The 16,651-nt window shown below is 39.3% G+C and overlaps 1 protein-coding gene across 4 annotated transcripts in view; it reads right to left on the bottom strand.

Annotated features, from left to right (window-relative positions):
* Nucleotides 1-2,411: 2,411 nt before the first annotated feature.
* The window catches only part of rhbdl3 (rhomboid, veinlet-like 3 (Drosophila)), an 84,159-nt gene continuing 69,919 nt past the window's right edge, over nucleotides 2,412-16,651 (bottom strand). For all 4 annotated transcript variants that reach the window (XM_084715597.1, XM_084715599.1, XM_084715598.1 and 1 more), the window contains 3 exons: nucleotides 6,837-6,937; nucleotides 6,136-6,196; nucleotides 2,412-4,937 (listed from right to left, as the gene is read on the bottom strand). In XM_084715597.1, the coding sequence (XP_084571723.1) occupies nucleotides 4,666-4,937; nucleotides 6,136-6,196; nucleotides 6,837-6,937 (434 nt within the window). In that variant the 3' untranslated portion in view covers nucleotides 2,412-4,665. The remainder of the gene's footprint in view (nucleotides 4,938-6,135; nucleotides 6,197-6,836; nucleotides 6,938-16,651) is intronic.

Raw genomic sequence — 16,651 nt, 5'->3', positions numbered from 1 at the left:
AACAGTTTGGGTGATGACCTCTCCTCTTTCAATGCGGCATTACTATCACGCTTAAACTGAGGTCAGTAAAGAAATGGATTCCTAGGTGTGGAACAATTAAGACTGGCCTGCACAGATCCCAGACCTCTGCCCCATCTACCATCTCTGGGCAATTGCAGATGCGGGGTAAACAAAAAGGTCACCAGCTGCATGCAGTGGGGCACCAGTGGACAGAAAGTCCTGGTGCATTTACGGTGAAACAGTTCCAACCCTTTTCTTGCATTTAGGGCTGCCTATACAACACTAAATCACATTTTCTTAGCCAGAAGAGCACCCTAGAGGGCACATTACTTGTGCACTGGGCCACCATCTTTTATATACCATCAGGGCTTCCAAGTGGGTACATCTGCAGGATTTTTTTTTTCACATGGGTGCCTCAGTGCCTTTGGGGTAAAATTATGACAAGAACATCACTTAAAGTGGCACGGAGAGTGGAGAATATATAATTTGACATATAGTTTTAGAATGAGATAATCAAAGTCACTTTCAGGTGTAGCTAATATAGTCCTTTGCTTGGATGTCCATATACTTTTGGCAACAAAGTTGTGGTGTCTGACTGTGCCCTACTATAAACTACTACTGCATCTATGACTGTTCAAAAAAAAAAATCCCCTGTCTCTGTATCTATATTCACATAGAAGTGGGGGTGCTTTATACTTGAAGTCACATTAAATCAGGGAAATGTTAGTGCCAATGCAACTGTTGTGCCTTCAAAGCACCTTTCATCTCTCTTTCTCTTTTTATTTTTTTGCTAAACTAAGGTTTATGAACTGTCTGAAGCTCACCACCACTGCCATTGTAAATGGGGATATTGAAAAATCAGACTGAAATTTTTTTTTACAAATGAAAGAGAATGAAAGATTCTGTCTCCAGTACAAGTGTATAAACCATCCTTCAGTTGAAGGGAACAACCTTGGTGCTTTATATCACTGATTGGTTAAGACAGATGTGACTTTTTTAAAGTCTACCGGAAATCATGAAGCTAACTTATTTATCTGAATAATGATGAGCAACTTCGGATAGAAGAAATATCCATCTCCATCCTATTATTTGTGCTTTCCCATATAACGTATTCAGATTTGGGTGTATCCATACTATAAACCACTGAATTTTATATAGCACAGTTTGATTTATGACCAACACACCTTCAACGTCAAAAGTAGTTAAAGCAGAAAGAACATATTCTTACTGAGAAGCCTACACTAATGCCACCTATGTGAACGTACATAAACACATGAAACACTAGACAATACTCACACTAACAGAATGACAGGATGGATTAGCTCTAAAAAAGATGGGCAGTGATACATCATCCTGTAGTTTGAAACATTGGTAATAATTATTCATCAGAGTATAAACTGTCAACTTAACTCCTGCTTCTTGTGTGTACCTACAAAGATGTGAAATGCATATTAAAACAGGGCGAAATTGGAACAAGTGCTGCTCTCAGCAGGCAGCATAAATGCAGAGACACTACAAATGCACTCAGACAGATTTTCCTTCCCTGCAGCTTCACTTGTCTTCTCTTTCTCACCAAGGTGAATGATTACCTCTGAAATTGGAGATTTATGAAGGGGAAACAAAACTGAGGCGGCTTTCCTTGGCCACCTAATGAATTTTTCATTGTACGCCTTCAAAACTGCTACTCTCCATATGTTGGTGCCGGCTAGACAGAGAAGACGTTCAGCGACAGCTTAAAGGGTCCCTCCTCTGAATGAATTATGGCTGATTCTTGTATGCTTGCACGTTTCATTGATCACTCTGATGCCTGCTTTGGGTTTGGAGTTTGAACCTAATCTGGTTTCAAGGCTGCAGACCTGCTTGTTTTGAGCACTTCTCTTTGCACATTGGGTGGTGATTCCTGTCCCTGAATATTATTGACTAAAACTGGTTATATGTGTGTGCAAGCATGGGTGACATGAGGTAAGGTCACACTGAGGTTTTTGGGTGGGCCAACTGGATCTGAATGCTTGAAAACAGTTGTTGACAGAGACAGAGGACAAGCACACGAGTTCAATTGTCTGTATACCCACAGGACAGTCAGATTCACCAATTATCAGATACAGTGACGCATGAAACCTCCTCAACTCCACAGGGACATCCATGTCACCAGCTAACATGATTTAGGGGTTTTTGATTTAGGGTTGAACTGTCCCCTTAATGTTCCAAGGCCTCATGCACTCAAACAATGTTTATAATATATATTATATATTTTATGACTAAAAAACAGTGCTTCTCTGTGGTGTATCCTGTTGACCTACTGTCTCTCCCTAGATATCCCTTACCTCACCTAAAAATGATGGCATTGTGGGAAGGAATGGAAGAGGCTGACTCTGATATAAATGAGCACAAAAATCCAAAGAAATCATAGGTTGTTTCTGTATAAAACTGTTTAATGTACTCCAGTATGTACATATCAAATCTACAAAATATGCACAATGTTAAAATATTATCAGCGATTTACCCCTCACTCATTTTGTGTCATAGCCCTTTTTATATACAATCCTCGACCATCTTAACCAATTCTTAAATAGGATACATACAGGATATAACATACCACAATGCAGACCGACCGAACAATTTACACAACATCACCAAGTAAAAAAAAATCAACAGCAAATGCATGTTAAAATATTAATCTGTATATAATTACATTTTAATAATGTTTGTGCGAAGCAGTTACCAGTGTAACATGAGGTTAAAGTACAGTACAGTTTAAGACTCACAGCTCAGGGCTGGGGTCGTTTTCTACCCCAGTTTAATCAATTAACAATTTCAGTTGTGACAGAAACTAATGAGGGAGCATTGATTTACTTCTCCCCCTCTTTGCCTCCTGATGCGAGAGTGAAACGACCCCAGCCCGGATGTAGTCGAGGTCAGGCATGTGTGCTCTTCTACGTTTGGTAATGAGAGAAAAGACTAGATTTATTCAGAATGGCCAAGCTGTCCCCATCAGTGAATGTCTTCATTTGTCTAATCCCACTTTCCTTAATTCACCAATCAATAAATAAGCTTCTGTCACTTCTTCGCAATTTTCCAGCATCGCAAAAATCACTGCAGATGCCAGGAGGGGGACACCAAAATGACAAGAATTTGACTGCATTTCTGTGTTGTCCCAAGGGTCTCAGTGAGAGACTCTTTAGAGATCATGAAAATTTCTTTGTTACATTCGACCAACTCCTCACAGACAAAATTAGATTCATTTTTCTAACACAAAAGCAATTCTTGTCAGGGGATTTGCTCTTCCCCCTGGTGCTTGTAGCAGTGTTTTGGCATCATTTTAGAAAGCTTAAAGTCTGAATGGCACTTCTGCTTCTTTTTTTATCTGTACACACAATAGTACAATTGTCACACACAAAAGACACAAGTTTGAGGTTCAAACTAAGCTGAACACAAATTAATCCTCCTCTGGGGGAAGTGCCAAAAGCTGAAGGCACCACTGAAGGAACCCTCGCTTTCCTTCAAAGGTAAATTCATAATACAAAAAAAAAAAAAATGTTGCAAAAACTCATGATTTCAAGACAACTGCCTTATTTTTTACAATTTGAATAGAACTCAAACTGTTGAAATTAACTAAACAAAGTTTTGACAAGCTATAACCTTTTGACATAATTTACTTATCTTCTTTAGATGAACTAGAATGTTTGAGTTTTAGAGACCCCAAAAATTGTACACAGTGAGCTGCGAATCAGATTTGTCTTTATTTGGGTGCTTGAAAATTAAATGGGTGTAACTGAGACCATTATTTACTTTTACTTCATTGAGTTTGAAAAACAATTTTTGAAATACATTTTTTGGGGGTTCTAAAACTCAAACATTCAAGTTTATCTACAGAAGAAATTTAAATTATCATAACAAAACATTATTAGCTGGTAAAACTTGGCACAAAACTCAAAAATCTATTGAAGCTGTCTTGAAATTTTGTGTTTTCTTAACTTATGTTTTTACAGTGTAACTATTAAAGTAAATACTCTGTGCTCTCTCTTTATCCTGCTGTCTGCTTCATCTAAACTTCTTGTATGTGTATGAGCTGCTTGTAACGATGACAACACACCAACTAAGCCTAAATTCTCATATGACCTTATTCTTCATTTACTGATGATGAGGGTGCAGGCAGATTACAGGATTTGCAGGAACCTCTCTGTCCGAAAACAGGTTGTACTGCAGGGTTTTACTGCCGTCACCCTACACATGAGGCAACTGTGCAGAAATACTTTCATCAGGCTGACGTCTCCATGAGAAGGCACCATTGGATTGAGGAGGAAGAGGCAGAGAAGGTTAAGCCATGTGGACAGGAGTGCTGCTCCTGCTCCTGTTGTGTTACATCCGAGGCTTCTCAACAAATGTCACACTGGCTGTGACTCTTGAGACAACGTCCAGCAGAAATGTAGACAAAGAGCAGATGGAGGTTAGCTTGCATGGTAAGCAGGAGTGATGGTAAGGCATTGCCACAGCAAGACCTCCCTGCCTCAGAGCGCTGGATGTAGGAGGAGGGCTGCTCTGATACCCCCACAATGAGGCTCTGAACATGAGGGCTGAGGTGACTCATCCAGCCGGGCGGTCAAGGATCTACCAATGAAGGAAAAACAGGAGTTCAGTGTCTCGTCTGCCTCTAATAAACAGGAGTCACGGTGGCGGAGGCAGTCGCACGTCAAGCAAGCTGTAGGCAAAGATGTTCCAGAAGACAGCGCAGAGCACAAACAAGGTGTAGACGCAGAAGAAGATCCAAAACAGGGACTGCTCCTGGAGACGCTGCTCGTAGTTCTGCAAGACTACCACCCCCAGTGTCAGACCGACCACCACCCCTCCCAGGTGAGCCACGAAGCTGGGATTAGGGCATGGAGGGAAGGCTGGAGGGTAGAACCGCAGCCAAACCGCCCGACCAAACTCTACACTCACTGTGACAGACAGAAGGAGAGAGAAAAGACACAATATTTGTAAAGTATGCGCCTATAACAGCTGCTGCACAAAATGTGATAAAACAATCGCTCATAGGTGGAAGAATTAGAGTTGCTTTTATTTTGTTACCAACAACAACACTGGGCAATTACACCGCCAGAATCAGCAGTACAAACTTCCCTCAGTGAGGTAAACATTGGCAGAGGAAGTAACCGCTGAGCTGGTCTTTCAATAGAAAATCCATCAATAACATTTGCAAATCTAAGTAAGGGCTAGGAGGACAAGGTTTGTGTTGATAAAAAGCTTTTTATATTCTTCAGCTTTGTTATTTTACAATCTGAATTTGCTGGATCAAAGCCACATCTCCACTGAACAATATGGGTCAAGATAAAACATGTTGTGGTCATGATATGCTTGAAGACTGACCTACTGGTCAGATAAATGATCTAAGATAAAACAAAACTGGGGAGGTTCCCACTAGAGATCAAAGTCCTGTTTTCAATATCTCAATGTCTTGATACAGTGTAAATAAGCAACTCGCCACTTTTCCCAACTACTTGATGTTGTGCCCTGCAGCATTTCATTTTTGTTTGTATCTGTTTTAATCTTGGAGGTAAAAAGGGTATCTCAGAAACAACAATTATGACATGTTTCCACTGCACGTAAACTTTCTGAGCCACTACTGCACTGCTTTTTGTTGCAAAGTTACATTGTTTCATTGTGCACATTGTACAAACAAATTATGCTTTATAATGTGATAACGGTGAGGTTAAGAAATGCATAGGTTTAGGGACAAAAAAACACATTTGGTTAGGCTTTGAGAATGATCATGGCTTGGGTTAAAATGATCATTCTTGCAAGATCCTTTGTGGGTCTGGGGTTTCCATCTAGACATGACCCAATCCTGCACTGAATCTCACACGCCTTGAAAAGTTCTTGTGTCACATAAAAAAATTAATGACGGTTAACTTTGCATTGCCACCCTCAGTGGGTCTTCATGGTTACAAATCCTCTATATGCTGAAGCTGCACTGCAAAAAAAAGTTTAATATTGTTGCCCTTGCAGCGAAATCATATTTCTCTAATTAGGGATCTTTGATGTGAGATTGATGTGAATTCTGGTGATGGAATATTTTAAAATAATCAAGGACAATTCTTTTAAATCTGAATTGAAAGTGGCATCTTTATTGAGACTTACTGCAAACCAGAGCCATGGCCATCCGGAATAACTTAAACTGACACTTCATTCCCGACCAATTCTACAGAAAGAGAGTGACAGAAACGATGGAGAATTCATGAGGGCATTTTAAAGTTCTGATCATAAAGACAAAGAACAAACAAAGCTAGGTCAAGTCCTCCTCAGACACACACACACACACACACTGACATGAAATGACATGAGATCTTGCCCTCTGTCTCAATTCACATCAATTTTGGAAAGCCCCAGAGACACTCCGACCCCCAATCTGTTCTTCCTGTGTTAGATAATATGATTTCAACTGAGAAAGAGAAGGACAAACTCCTCCACCCCAACCCCAAGAATGTTCTGGCAGGGTACATAATGAGCACCCTATTAAACATAATAGAGATTCACATGAGAGCCTTCTGCCTGTGTCTGTGATGACCCACAGGATGGAGCGTTTAGACTGAACACAGTAGACACAGATGTCAGAGTGCAGCAGGATGGGATTTCCTCACATGCTGTCACACAAACGTCCACACACACACACTTTCTGGTCTCGAAGAAAAGGACAAACTGAAGGTGATGACGAGGAATATATGGCGTCTGTAGATAGACCAACACCTGCAATGCTCTGCAATGCTCTGCAGTGACAGGACAACTGAGTGATGTGATAATCATCTACACACACACACACATACACACACACAAAAACTTACCATTACTACATTGGCCAGATGTGCTGAGACCAGAGCGTATACTCCACCAGATGAGCCAACCACTGGAGCCGTCATATCGGTGACAGACACCGCCAGGGACCCTGTAGCGATGATAAAGGGAAATGTTTATGGTACATGAAAGCAGATGTCAAATAGAAATATAGAATAGCCTATTTTTATTTCGCAATACAAGCCAACTTTGAAATCACAACCAGGAACAATAATATATTATGGAAGGAAATTAAGGAAAAATATGGAAGCCCATTTCCTTCGATGTAATGAAAAAAATCATCCTGTAAGCCATTAAAATGTGAAGGTTTCTCAAAATAATGACTCACTTAAAATCATAAATGCAACATTAATTAAGAGGTTCAAGGTTTAATCTTGACCTTGGAAATGGCAAATAAAACAATCTCTGTCTAAGGTCAAGATTTAACTTTGAATCTCATCTTTTAAGCCAACACGGGCAAGATATCTGAAATTTTCTGGCCACTTGGAGACAACACAAACACACACTACATACATCAAATTTTACTGCAAGTTGATACTTGGAGTTGCTTTTTAACACATCCAACAGATGCAAGCAACATTATTATTCATTTGGAGCCATATTTGTGTTCACCTGATGAGTGTAAATTCCATTATTCACTTTCCTTTCTGCTCTGTTTTTGGTCTCCACCAACTTCTGAGGGAAATGTCTGGCCCTTTCCAGCCAAAATACTCAGAACTAACTAACTACTTTTTAGGGAAATAAAAGGATTCTTGTATGTGCCTATTGTTGTTTCCACAGCAATTCTGCAATTGTGATCCATTGTTACAATCAAATTATTCATCATAGCTGCTTTTAAGTGCTCAGAAAGACTGCGAGTCTATAATCTGTGCCAAATGGTCAGCTATCTTTGACCAGCAGGTTCTCCAGCAGGCCATGTTCATATTAAACTTCATGATGAGCTTGTGACCTTTCCCTCAGGCTGTAGATTTAAAGTACACCAGTTCAAGTGCAATAAGACTAAAAATCTTTGTCCCTTATGCAATAACCCTGCTAAATTTGCAAATGTAATTTGCCATTTTGTAGTGTTCTGTGGGGTTTTTTGTATTCTGTATTTTATATCTACAGAAAACATTTCTGTTCTTGTTGTCTATCTACATGTGTTAGTTTTATCCATGGGGTTTTTTTTTTATTTTGTGCCCTGACTGTAAGTCCAGTTTCCAACTTGGGATAATAAAATGTCTGAATCTCAATCTGGTCAAACTTCATTTCATTATGAAGTTTGCGTGATATGATCAAAAGCTACTTCATGGACCTTGTGACAATGTGTGAGTGTTTGCTCAACTATATTAGATGTGTTTACCCTGGCATTTTGGCATTTTGTGGATAAATGGATAAATAAATTTTGTGCAAATTTTCCAAAATGCGATACAATGCTAAATGATACAGTGCTTTATGTGTTTATTTGAAATGTGTCTCAGGCTACATTCTCAAGTCTGAGCTTTCACTATTCAGGAAGAAATTTGAATATTTTTTTCCCTCAGAGGATCATACTGGCAGACACTGTGACTAACTGGCTAATTTAAACTGTTTTTGTACAAACTGCGACCATTTGTGCACTGAAAACATCCGTTTTGAATGGCATAAAGGCTGCTCTGCCACTCGCTATTTACTGTGGGCGTATCATAAATAGGCCTTCGTGAATAGAGGCTTGCTCTTACTGTACCAGCACACACTGTGATTTTATGTAAAACAAATGCATTCATACAAATTGGGCTGCTGCAAACAGGGAATAGCTCTCTTTAGCACCTTGGTACCTATTCATCGCAGGCACAAAAGATTCAATCAAGCATTTCTATTTATTTCTATTCAAGCATTCAGAAGTTTAAATATGGGGTCATTTGGAGACATAGTCCCGGGAGGAAATGTGTTCCCACTGCAGTCTGAGTGCAAGAGACAGGATAAAAGAAAAAAGGAGACAGAGATATGCTTAGTTAGCCTATTAAATTACGTGAAGACAAACTCTTTTTTCTTTCTTTCCCTCTCTTCGCTGTACACTCCATGCACGCTTCATTCCTCAGTCTATCTTTTCCTTGCCTTGTCTCCATGGCACTGACCTGTGTACATTATTGATGCTAAGTATATGAGACACAACTGCCCACGCTGCTTAGGGAGAGCGCATGGAGCCGTTGATGAATGGTCTTATTCTTTCCCTCTATGTTCACCCACCTTCTCTCTGTCTCTCAACTATAATACACTTTATTTGCATTACATATTTATTCATGTATGCATATGTATACTGTACAATTTACATCACATAAGGAATTTGGTACCACTGCCATTTGTTGTTTGTTTTAGTCTTTTAGTTTAAATGTGAGGTACATTTCTTTGAGTCTTGAGGGCTTGTGGATGGTGAAGACAGATTTAGCTGGTGTCTCTGAGCCAGCTGCATAAAATGTAAATCATTATATGGGATGTGTTGTGTCTATAAATCATACTGGTAAGAGTCTGCACCACTTTGAAACTGCTTATTATTTCGCTGCCATATAATATCAAAGGCACTAAGTGACAACTTCTAAATTCTAAATGGCAGTAGAGGTTTTCAGCACATGTACAAACAACAACACATCTTCGAACCAACCGACTATACTGAATCACCACTGTCACTGACTGCTTTCAGCAATGGAGCTGATCTCACTGGTGATAGACAGCACCATTGTCAGCTCGGCCGTAATGCACATTTTTTTCACTTCCATGTTAAAAGCCTAAAGTCATAGAAACAGCATAGTCTGATAACTCTGTCGTAAATAGTGAGCTGGTGAATGTAACAGCCTGAACCACAAATAGACTTAATGTACTATTGAACTAAAGACTTTCAGAATCAACACTAAAGTTGTGGCTGTATGAATGTTAATGTGCTTACATACTATTGAACATAGGCTACAAACTAGAGGTTGTCAGAATTTCAATATTAATGTCAATAATCAAAATCAAATGGACAATTTTGCCTACTGGAAACCTGCAGCTGCACTTTTCACTGATGGAGTCGGACTTTGTTGTGAAAAATGCCATAGTAACACCGCATGAACAAGGATATTTTATTTCTCTTCTGTGACAACAAACACAATTCACAGCCTTTTAGTAACTTAAATCACATAACTACCCTTTACAGCATGAGGCACTTTTCTGTGATTATGCCAGCATGCTGGCACCAGCAATTTGAAAGATGAATTTGAACATGTAAATGACAGTCCGTGATCTGTTGATTTTTACAAATGAAGACTAACAATGGTGTAACTGTCAGTGCTAAAAAAAAAAGAAGTTTAAATTCAATTCATATCAACTCGTGGATTTAGAGAATTGTGACACCCCTATTATGAAAGTGCAACTGAAAGGTGATCAAGCCACTTAGCTAGGGGTGAAAAAAGCCAATGAACTACATAGCCAGTTAGTATGAACCTTCAAACTGAACAAAATGAGCAGTTGTAATGTTTATGTAAAGTTTTATACTAATGGCACAAAATGTCAAGCCTGCCTTGTCATTCTGGCTCCATTAGGCCCATAAATCAACCACAAACTAAAATGGACTTCAAGTCAAGCGAGGGCACATGTAGCTGGTGGTGTTGAATGATCATTTAAACTGGACATCTGGATCTTTGTTAAATACCCTTGTCTGTACAGCCCAGTTGTCCTTGCAGTAATTCTGGAGCAAGGACAGTAGATTATTTGCTCCATGGTAAATAAACAAAAATAAACAGGCCCTGTGAGTAGTGGACCTCATTTAGATATTTAAGCCTGTGTGTGATTTCTGGAAAAAAATGCAGCTGAGTGAGCTCAGCCCTCAAATAGTTCAACCAACTAAGCTGAAGCCACATTTAGCGGAACTTTGTACATTAATGCCGTCGTGTGGTTTGGATGATGCTCAGGAAATATTAAGCTCAATTTCACCTGGCTATGTTTACTCTCTCTCTCTCACACGCACACAACAATGGAGTACATTACAACTTACGCAGACTGTATGTAATTACAGAAGACAGAAAGGACCCTGGAGGACACAGATATCAAATCATCATAAGGAGGGATGATATGATAAGGCACGGCATCTTAATCATGGCGCTATTTATGGGACTGGGCACAGCATGAGGTGAAGGAAAACATGTCCACATACACAAGCAACACATACATTACACCATACAATGCAAACAATAACAAAACACATGCAGTTAACTACACACACACCCAACATTCCCCTGCTGCCTGCGTCCTTGCAGTGACCTCATTCTTTGAGTGTTTGATGTTTTTTTATGATGATATTTCTTTGGATTAATTGAAAAAAGAAAAAATGGAAACCTCAAAGGGGGAGAGGTAACTGTACTGTAATAATGCTCCTATACACTGCAAACACAACACAAAATTAGATAATATTGTGATTAAACCATTGACATAAACTGGCAATAGTTTATCAGGAAATTATTCAGTCAAAATGCAAACTACATCATGTCTTTCATTGCAGAAACCTCTATTGCAATCAAAAAGACATTTTAAAATTGCTGGTGAGAAATATAGGAGAGAAATAGTTGCATGTAGTTAATTTGCTGTTTTTAGATGAAGAATGGGATCCACATAGTGAACAGTCCTGAAGGAATTTAGTGATGTGGAGAGAAAACTGTGCTTTCAGAAATTCACAAAAAATTACCTATTGCATCCTGGAATGTGTCTTACTTATAATAAAATCAGGATATTATTTATTTATTCATGGTTTATACACCGATCAAGCATAAGGTTATGACCACTGACAAGTGAAGTGAATAACACTGATTTTCTCTTCATCATGGCTTCTGTTAGTGGGTGGGATATATTAGGCAGCAAGTGAACATTTTGTCCTCAAAGTTGATGTGTTAGAAACAGGAAAAATGGGCAAGTGTAAGGATTTGAGCGAGTTTGACAAGGGCCAAATTGTGATGGCTAGACGACTGGGTCAGAGAATCTCCAAAACTGCAGCTAATGCGGGGTGTTCATGGTCTGCAGTGGTCAGTATCTATCAAACGTGGTCCAAGGAAGGAACAGTGGTGAACCGGCGACAGGGTCATGGGTGGTCAAGGCTCAGTGATGCACCTGGGAAGTGAAGGCTGGCCTGTGTGGTCCAATCCAACAGACGAGCTACTGTTGCTCAGAGTGTTGAATAAATTAATGTTGGTTCTGATAGGAAGGTGTCAGAATACACAGTGCATCACAGTTTGTTGTGTATGGGCCTGCATAGCTACAGACCAGTCAGGGTGCCCATGCTGATTGACTGAGTTTGAGATGTTGACTTGGCCTCCAAATTCCCCAGATCTCAATTCAATCGAACATCTGTGGGATGTGCTGGACAAACAAGTCCAATCCATGGAGGCCCCACCTCCCAATTTACAGGACTGAAAGGATCTGCTGCGAACATCTTGGTGCCAGATACCACAGCACACCTTCAGGGGTCTAGTGGAGTCCATGCCTCAACGGGTCAGGGTTGTTTTGGCAGCAAAAGGGAGACCAACACAATATTAGGCAGGTGGTCATAATGTTATGCCTGATCGGTGTATGATGGGGACAGATAAAGTATACAAAGACAAACTGAAATTAGCTGTCAAATACCAGAATCAAAGTTTTTATAGTGGATGCTAATTTGCAATACCCATCCACAGAAGAGCTTTTATGAAGATAAGAGATTAAAACAATAAGGTAAAAAGATGGTAAACTGCAGGTAAAAATATTTATAGACATTTAAAATTTAGATAATGAGTACAGGTTTGTTGCTGGGCAAACCAGGATTTGGTAATTCTCTTAAAAGTAGTGAAGTTTGCAGCGAATTTCAAGTGATCAGGAAGCGAGTTCAAGAACTTTCAATTTCCACTTGAAGCACCTCTGGTGGATCTGCTGCAGCTCTGTAATTTCTTGATGTATTAGCAGAGAGGCTGATGCTAATAATATACTAATTGTGTGACAGTTCCTTCCTGATTTGGCACTCTTGGCCAATTAAATATGCTCACACACACATTGTTCACACCGGCTAGAACAGCTTGTAGTGTGCAGCTTGTGGCACTGTGCTAATTTTGCTATGCAGTACCAGTAATGTCTTTACAGAGTTGTAAAAGCCATAAACCACTGTGAGGTGTCTGTGTGTTTAATAATCCTCCAAAACTGCACTGAAGTTATGCCCAATTCTCATGGTTAATCTCAAGTCAATCTTAAATCAGCATGCTGACTTCCCTGATGACCCTGTATATTCAAAGGAATATGGGACTGAAAGTGAAATTAAAAGAAAAGTGACATTTAGCACCAAACAGGAGTTTCCTCTTTGCCTAATGTGCCATCTTCTCAGGTGTGTGACCATAATGGCAACACAGCAAGGTGGTGTAATAACAGCATCTGACTCACCAGGTCATTAAACACTGCAGAGTAATCTAAGCTTGATTGCACACACAAACACACACCCACACACACTCCAGTGAGCATACACACTGTTTTCCTCCCTTTAATAGGAACACAAACATGGGGAGAAAATATATTCATGCATGAATCAAGATTATTCAACATTTCTGAATTGATTCTGTACTGTAAAAACTAAAAAGTTGAGAAAAGTCAAAATTTCAAGGTAACTTATTTCAATAGATTTTTTTGAGTTGTGAGTGAATGGATGACAGCAGCCCATCTTCGCTCCTGTGTCACGCCCCAACCCCTTCATGAATGAAACCAGCCACTCCAATTTGAGTGCCGGTCAGTACTAATTCTGAGGTCTTTGCCAGTTTACATGCATAAAATACTTAAACCATATCAACCATATCGCTGTTTAACTATTAGGAGCCCAAATCCTCTGGCCAGCAAGGAGAGCAATTATACTATGTCTTTGCTGATCAACAATAACTGTTGTTACACATATAAAATGAAAGAAATAGGGTTCCTTTCAGTGAACAAACCTGACATTTGACCACCTTATTGAATCTACAGGTAATGTATTTCAGACATTTGTCTCTTTTTGATATCAATAATACACTTTTACTTGGTACTGTTTTGGTACTGTTGAACCAAACTCCAATCAAAAAGTAGCTGTTTTATTGAAGGATCATATTTTTTCACGGTAAAATCCTTGGTTACACCAGCCATAAGACTCTTTTCTGATTTGCTTTGATCTATAAGCACAATCGACACAGGCCATTTACCCTGAAACATCATTAAATAACCTGTGATTGAGTGTTTGCATAGACACACATACTGACTGGCTGCTTGCACATAGCTTGTTTTCACCTGAAGGGGGGTGTAGTTATGGGACATGATGTATGGCTGCTCTCACCTATTCAAACTCTTAAGTTTTGAAAAGGTTTTACCAACTAACAATCTTTTGCTGAAATAAGTTACTTTTCTTCTGTAGATATACTTGAATATTTGAGTTTACCGAACTCTTTTTTAACAGCGTAGAATAAAATAAAACTTGCATATTAACATTATGACTCATGGAAAAACTGGTAACAGCTTTAATTAATTTGGAACAAATTTAAAATCAAGCATTCCTTTTGAGTCTAATTGTGACCTTCAATTATGAAATTAAGCAATAATATGGACAACTGCTGAGGTTACACCCTTTTAACACACACAGACAGAGACAAAGAGACACTCAAACACCTGGTTCAGGACACCTCCACCTTTGTAGTTCCTGCATTTAGGAAGTGTGTCTCAGCAGGGTGACCTCCATCCCTTTAACTAACTTGGTTTAATAACATTATTTTAGTTTGCGTGCACACACACACACACACACACACACACACACACACACACACACACACACACACAGAGACAAGGACACAGTCTCTCACAGTCCGTCAGCAGGACCCAGGAGGCCTGTAGTTTTTAGAGTCAAAAGTGGCATCTCATTTATCTTGGCTGTTCTTCCCAACTGGAGAGAAAGAACAGGGGACATGAGGGGGGAATAACAATGCACATCAGCACTCATAATGAAAAAAGTCAACAGTGTGGCTGTAGTGCATCCGAACGGTGATGCAACTGCGCCTATAGCTGAGTATGTGACTTTGTGTGACTTCCCTCTGTCTCTCTCTGTTGTTCATTTTACTGTCTACATCTGTTTTTCTGCTGTTGTTCACTTGTGCTTGCCTGTTGCTGCATCAGTTATATGCTCTTTGTTCAGGCAGACTGTGTGTTATTATGTTTGTGCACTTGTCTGCTGTCCATGAGTGAGTATTTGTGTGTCTGCACGCAAGTCCCTTGATTCCATTAAAGTGTCGGTGTGTGTTTGCCCTAGAAGGTCATTAACCTCCCTCTGAGTACTTGACCTGTGAACTCCGCCTTGACCTCCATGTATGAGCCAGCTGAGCCCCTTTCCTAGTCTCTTACCACTGCTAGTTGTGTTTCTTTACACAATCTGGCAGTGTCATTGTGTATTTTAACTTGTTGTTAGTGTTGTACCTGATTGTTTACATTGTCAGCCACTTGTCGAAAATGCTCAAGGATTATGAAAACTGTTGAAATAACATTGAATCAAAAAGAATGTGTAATAAATGTGTTATTATCAGTGGGTAAGTGATTTTTTTCTCTTAGTATTAAAAGAGTAATATCTACCAATTGTGCATGCAAAAATGAGTACTGCAGTCCAAATAGCAAGTCAGAGCCATAGATGGTATATTAAATAGGTTGATATCCTATTTAATACATGATCTATGGTTGAAGCAAGTTGTTTACCCCCACCTCCTTCTCCCCAGACTCGATGAAAGCTCTGCAGACTACAGGACCACCACAGGAGCACAGGATGTATGCAACATGGTAAACTGACAATAACAAGCAATGATGAGTCCTGCACTGTAAGTTGATCAGCTGTTTATAACTGTCAGTTGTCTGACAATCTAAAGTTTAGCTTGTTATCCTTACAACAAAAACCACTGCACCAAAAATACACGCTCTGGACTTTGAGTTTTTGGGAAAATAAACCCATCTTTGTTGAACTTTAAACCTGTACTCTTTGTGCTTTGCCTGCTTGGTCCACGGCCCTGTGTATAAGCTTTATTTTCTCTACCAAACCAAACACATTTGTCTTTCCATACTTGTATGGTCCCACACTGACATAATGCATTCCTTAAGTCCAACCTTTTATTTTATTTTACCTGTATCCATGCACCACAAGATACACCCTTGGGATATATACACCGCCTCTCTTTTAAACCTAAAATTGGTCTACATAAGTATAGCAGTACAAGCCCACACACACACACACACTCACACACACACACACTCACACACACACACACATGCATGCACACGCACACTACAGCTAACAGATATGTGATTTCTGAGGCAAGTACAGATGCTGATATTTGAAAATAAAAACATTAATTAATTCATAAAAAAAACAATATATAAACTGATATTGATTCTTTAGATGAATACTTTTTGCAACAGCCTCCCAAATTTGGTTATCAGGAACTTGTGACTAAGTTATATACTGGGGCAGGATATTTTAGAGCTGAACAACAAACTTTACTATCAAAAATCACAATAATAAAAGATAACAAAACACTATGAACAGTTAACTACTTAAAATTATATCCTTAATTTCATATCTCTCCATACGTTTTAACCATCCACTAAAGTAAAAAATGCCACTAAAAAGATCATAAGTAAAAGTGCAGCCTATAAAACACATATGTACAGTATATGGCACACAATGATAAGCAAATATCAGTTTATCTCACCCGCCTTCTTGTTGCTAAATATTAATCTGAGAATCGTGACTTTGGCTAGAGTCATTCTGCTGCCAAAATAAATTTTAAAAAGCCCAGTCAGACAC

The sequence above is a fragment of the Lutjanus erythropterus genome, chromosome 3 (assembly GCF_056507025.1).
Source record: "Lutjanus erythropterus isolate fLutEry1 chromosome 3, fLutEry1.hap2, whole genome shotgun sequence".
Lineage (NCBI taxonomy): Eukaryota > Metazoa > Chordata > Actinopteri > Lutjaniformes > Lutjanidae > Lutjanus > Lutjanus erythropterus.
The sequence above is the reverse complement of the archived record's forward strand: the minus strand, read 5'-3'. Positions and strand labels throughout refer to the sequence as shown.